At 43.1% G+C, this 6,198-nt stretch overlaps 1 protein-coding gene across 1 annotated transcript; it reads left to right on the forward strand.

Moving 5' to 3' along the window:
- Positions 1-455: 455 nt before the first annotated feature.
- LOC145406646 (uncharacterized) lies at positions 456-5,529 on the forward strand. Its single transcript, XM_080277728.1, has 2 exons — positions 456-601; positions 3,806-5,529. Exons 1-2 carry the CDS (start codon positions 488-490, stop codon positions 4,427-4,429), a joined length of 738 nt encoding a protein of 245 aa, XP_080133854.1. The 5' UTR covers positions 456-487; the 3' UTR covers positions 4,430-5,529.
- The last annotated feature ends 669 nt before the right edge of the window (positions 5,530-6,198 follow it).

Consider the following 6,198-nt stretch of genomic DNA (forward strand, 5'->3'; position numbering starts at 1 on the left):
GACGTCGTGAGCAACCCGTACGCAAATAGTCCAGAATTCACACGTACACTTCACTTCCGTCGTACGTGCCTTGTGACCGCGACTATTCTGTCCAAAGTCTACTTTGATTCTATCATAATGGGGATATTGGCTAAGTACATGCAAACTTACCAAAAATGGAAAATTTATGGGATTTGTTTAATTTTTTTGCATTATACTCTAAGGAATTGGATGTAAATATATTCATCCCTCACTAATTTTACTGACAATTTGACAAACACATACGTAATTTTGATATAAAAAAATACATTTGGAGATATTCTGAGACATTGGGGATATTCTGGGGGGATAGTGAACGGTTCTTTTTTTTTTTTTTTCCGGGGGGGGAGGGATTCCCCACTTCTTTGGTGGGGAAGTCTGGCAATGGTCAAGCAACCCTGAGGCCTGAACTCAGCCAGTTCTCGCCCAGACTTTGGTGTGCTACGTGGCGGCACACACCTCTCTAAGCATGTGGTGGTGTGCAAGCAGACTTGGGGTGGCTGTGGTGGTGGCGTGTGTGTGTGTCGTGGGGTGGGCACAGCCACACCAGAGAGAAACACGTCAAGTAGATCCACAAAACCAGGTACAGGACAGCATACTCCTACCAGCACTCCTGCCCCAGCATACACAAAGCACAGGGGTGCCTCTACAACTCGCCCCACAGCAACCTACCACTCATCCCGACATGGGAAGGCACATACCCCAGGGAACACATATACCCCCCGGCTACGGTAGTTGTGGTCTTGGGAACCAGACACTTATTAAATCATTGTTACGGGATTATGGCGTCTGGCAATAGATAGATAGATGGATTGTTGGCCACCTAATTTTCACGCTATCAAATATACAAAAATCAGTCCCAAACCATTACTAACCTTGCTCCATCTCCCCCCCCCCACCTCTTTCCTTCCAACCTCCTTCCCCCTCCTCCGTCCCACTTTCCCTCCATCCTCCCCTTATTCCTCCTCTCCTCCCTCCCTCCCTCCTGCTACTTCCCCTTCACAAACACAAAGAACCGGCAGGAATTCCTTTACCCCCTTTCCTTCCTCCCTCCCTCCCTCCTTCTCCATCCCCTCCACTTCCTATTATCCACAGAGCTCAACAACATCCCTCTCCTTCCTCCCTCCCTCCTCCACCCCCCCCTCCACTTCCTTCCATCCACAGAGTTCAACGACATTCCTCTCCTTCCTTCCTCCCTCCTTCACCCCCCCCTCCACTTCCATCCACAGGGTTCAACAATACCCCTCTCCTTCCTCCCTCCCTCCTTCTCCATCACCTCCCCCCCTTCCACTTCCATCCACGGGGTTCAACAATACCCCTCTCCTTCCTCCCTCCCTCCTCCTCCATCCTCCCTTCCCGTCCACTTCCTTCCATCCACAGGGTTCAACGACATTTGAAAACATATTCTTTCTTTCTTCCTTTTTACCTTAACCCCCCATTGCAGGTGAGGTACATTTAGGTATATTCTCACTAATAATAATTCAACTCAGGAAGGATTTATTTGGATGATTTATTAAAGCTATATCCTCCCACGTTCGAAAATTCAATAACTAAATAATATCACATGGAGTCTGCTAGAATGAAACGAAAATTACGTAATTGGTCTTACTACTAGTACTACTGCTGCTGCTGCTGCTGCTATTATTACTACTACTAGTACTTCGGTTGCTGCTGCTCCTGTTCCTCCTCCTCCTGCTTCTACTGCTGCTGCTGCTGATGATGATGATAATGATGCTATCACTACTACGACTAACATACAACAACTACTAATATTATTATTACTACTACTACTATTACTGGTAATAATAATAATAATAATAACAATAATAACAATAATAATAACAATGCAACTATTACTAATACTACTTCTGGTGCTGCTAATACAGTACCAGAATACTGTGCCAGTCATGAAGAAGTACTATGTAAAGGATGTAGAGCCACACTGCCGTCTTTCTACCAATACACTACCTGAAATAAACTGCAAAAGGACGAAAATATGGCAAAGTTAGAGAAAAAAAATTGTATACTAACAGTTCTCACTATGCTATACCACTAACATCCCTCGCAACGCTGCCCTCACCACCACCACCACCACCACCACCATTCATCACTACCGCATCTGCCACCATCACCACCATCATTATCATCACCACATTTCATCATCACCACCATATCTTTCACCATCACCATTCATCACCACCATATCTTTCACTATCACCACCACCATTCATCATCGCCTCTCACCATCACCATCACCACTCATCATCGCCTCTCACCCTCACCATCACCATTCATCACCACCACAAACTTCGAAATCGGCAATCCTTCTCACCAACATAGCCCACATCACCACCACCATGATCCTCACCACGTAACCTCCACACCTTACCTCACTGCCATCACCACCACACTCCTCACCACAATAATCTTTACTACGATGGCAACAATCCTTACTACCACCACCCTCACTTCTAACACCACATACACAACCTTCACTATCAATCACCGCCACCATCATCGTCATAACTCATTACCACTAGCCTACTACCATCACCACATCCCTAATCACCACCACCACTCCAACCATCATCAGAATCCACATCACCACCACCACCAGCACAGTCTTAACCACTGCCATCACCACCACAACTACCAATCTACCACACCCTTAATTCATCACTATCATCACCACCTCAACCACGACGACCACCAATATTTCCATCACCACCACGTACATTTTGAAAGGAGTCAAGTCAAGGGCGCTCTTATCATCACGGATTTCCCCTCCTTATCATATCCTGTTGTTGCCCCAGGCTCATCTGAACAATAACTGGGTGGATTAGTAATATAAGCGACCTATGCCACCGCGTGAAGGCATTCCTCCCAAGCACTTTATACCACAAATTTCCCATACTCTGCAAGTTATCTCAAATGTTTAAAAATTATATTATCAAAGCTGCATATTAAGTATCAAAATGTACCAGAAGTGACGATGTATATGTGGCTATGCCTTAATGTTAAAGACCATACACAGTTTAGAGAAATACAGGTCACAGGTTTTTCCAAGTCCCCCCTCCCCAACACACACACACACACACACACACACACACACACACACACACACACACACACTGAAGTGACCTGAAATGACAAACTGACTGAACAACGTACTCATTTCATTTACTTTACCCTGAACATGACAGAAATGAACCACAATGACATGGATGGACCTATCCTATGTAAGGGGAAAAAATGGATATCAGATACTGAGAGTTTGTTTATATCAATCCTCCCATGTCCGCCTTATATCAAGTATTCTCTGCCAGCTAATACCAGAGTTGATTCGGCTGCAAGTAAATTATGGGACGTCAGAGTACAGTAGTGATTCTCATAATTAATCATTGCACGGTCAGAGAACTAGTATTATCTTCTAGTAAATGCCAGGTTAAATTATTCAGTTCACTGGGTCACTGGAGCCTTACGGTGCGGCCACACTTGCTCCATACATGTGATCAACAACGGGGCATGAGACTCAGGGATCTTTCCAACGGTCAGACTCGGCCACTGCAGCGGCTCTAACCCGGTGCTTCATCTCGTCGATCACGTTTGTTGGGTAAGTGTGGCTGCACATTAAACCAAGACGTGTTAGTGGATGACACGTTAAGGTTTTGCACTGCGTGAGTGTTCTTCCTGCTATCAGTGGGTGGACATTTATAATTTATATGCTGGCCAAGTTTGTGTTGAGCTGCATGTTTTCCTACTTCCATTTTTTTTTTTCTTTTTTCAGGAATTGGAGGCCCTGAAGACACTGATTTTACAAGAACCTAGCCTTCGACCGAACTGCTTCATCGCCACATGGTCCAATTGTCCTGTCTGTAACCATAACGCGGTTGACAAAGGTCTGAACACTGTTTATGGCTCTGAACTCATCCAAAGCACTGAATTAATGGGTTCTAATCTTATATTGGTTTCCGTCAATGATCCCACCAAGCGAGATGACATGCTAGCCAGTGTCAGGCAAATTAGGAATCCACATAACTACAACTTTTACTTCGATGTAGTGTCGGCAACCCCTGTGCCAGCCCGTATTGAAATCTCCATTACTGGAATTCCATTCTTGCTGATTTCCGCTAAACAAGCTGAGTTTTTGGCCGCTCTCAGTGAAGCTCTTTCCTTCCTGTCAAACTTCACTGTGGACAAGACCAAGATACCAAATGCCAGCAGCAACGGTGTGACTGTGGAGGGCTTGACGAATGACCTTGTGAAGACAAAAGCACAAATCGAAGGAGCCTGTTGCAAAGTCACCTTCAGAGGCCTCACTGGCGAGATTGGGTATCGAAGTGCTGGTCCTGTCATTGAAAACGTCATCAAACTTGGCGGCAGAAAGGGAGCCGATTACAAAGGCTGGTGAGCAAACAGCACATCACACACCCCACACCAGAACACCAATGGGTTATGCCAGTTACATAGTAGTGGTGTAGGGCCCTACAGGTCAGACTGAGAAGGGGTAAGGGAAGGGTATTCTGATGGAAATATCTTAACAATACTTTTAAAATCACAGTCAGTTACTGAGCCTAGGTAGATGTGGGAAAGATTCTACGAAGTCCTTGATATGTATATTCTTAGAAATTAACTGCTGAAACCGCATCTGTGTGAAGTATTTACTATGAATCTGTACAGACCTATTCACACCTCACAGCTGGGGTAATCATTTCAGCCGCATCTCCTGTGCCGCATAAAACCCCGTCAGTCCTGCCTTCGTTCTGACCTGCCTTCCCTACCCTTCCAATGCAGTAACATGGTGTGCGATTGTACTGGCAGGTTTTTTGCTCAACAGCAGGTTTATATTCTGTAACAGATGATTCTTTTGCATATTAAGTAACAGCTTTTCTTCGTCTGGCAATGGGTTTATTATGTTATGGATAATTTCTGCTTATTAGGTAACAGCTTCTCTTTTGTTGAACAGCTGATTTATATTCTGAAGTAAGATTCCTTTTTCACATTAACCTTGGTATTTTCGCATATCAACAGCTTGTCTTTGGTTGAACAGTAGGTATATATTTTGTAATATGTTTGCTTAATAGAGCGAATTTTATTTATCAGTATACCATGGCACACAGGGGGAATTACTGATATATCGTACACAATACCAAACAATTACACCTGCATGCTGTACGATAAATAAGAGTGAATCCATTCATACATGTATATTATACTGTGTATTGATCATTTTAGAACTGTGCTTTGTGTTTGCATATTGAATTATTTTGAAGCCATGTGTTTGCATACCAGTTCTGAATCATTTTTAAGCCATGTTTTTGCATACTGAGTTATTACAGCCAAGTGTTTGCATATTGAATTACATTTCTGACATGCTTTCATACTGAATTATTTTTAAGCCATGTGTTTGTATACCGAATTCATTTTAGGCCATGTGTTTGCATATTGAATTATTTTTTGAAGCCTGGCAGAGGTGAGAATAACAACCAATAAAGTAGTCATGAGGAGTAATCTCAAGGTCTTATTTCTACCACTATATCTTTTTTTCATTTTTTTTACTCTTAACGATCTAACACCGCCATCCTCCCATCTTGAATGCTGATTTGTAACAACAGATCATCACTAGGATATGATGCTATACTCTTTTTACTCTAACCTGACCTAAAACTGCCATCTTTCCATCTCGAATGCTGAGTTGTAACAACAGACTAACACAAGATTACGATGCTAGTCATAAAGGAGTAGCCTACTATGGAAGAGATACAGAGCCGTAGTAATGTCCTTTTCTGCCACTGAGCTACGTGAAATAAGCAGCTAGAGGACATAAATCTGGGCCAAGTAAGGTGAAAGAACTTTTTTTTTTTTTTTCCACCATTCAGTACAAACCCCAATGCGGAACGTTGTTGCTGATGATGGCCAAGTAGTTGGGATACATGAGAGTGAAGAAGTACAGCGACACATAGGGGCAAAACTGATATATATATACTGTGTACAATTGCACACAAAGTGAGGAAAAGCCATAACTAATCATCATCATCATCATCATCTAATCCCGTGTGCTCTCTTTTTAAGTATACCCTATATTCGCTTCGTTTCTCCGAAACAACCCTACCTACGTTTTCCTTGAACTAAACTATAATGAACGTAGGACTTACATAATTACATAAAAATTTAATGAAG

This window comes from Coenobita brevimanus, chromosome 71 (assembly GCF_032717465.1).
Source record: "Coenobita brevimanus isolate Jiangsu-jjx chromosome 71, ASM3271746v2, whole genome shotgun sequence".
In the NCBI taxonomy this organism is placed as follows: Eukaryota; Metazoa; Arthropoda; class Malacostraca; order Decapoda; family Coenobitidae; genus Coenobita; species Coenobita brevimanus.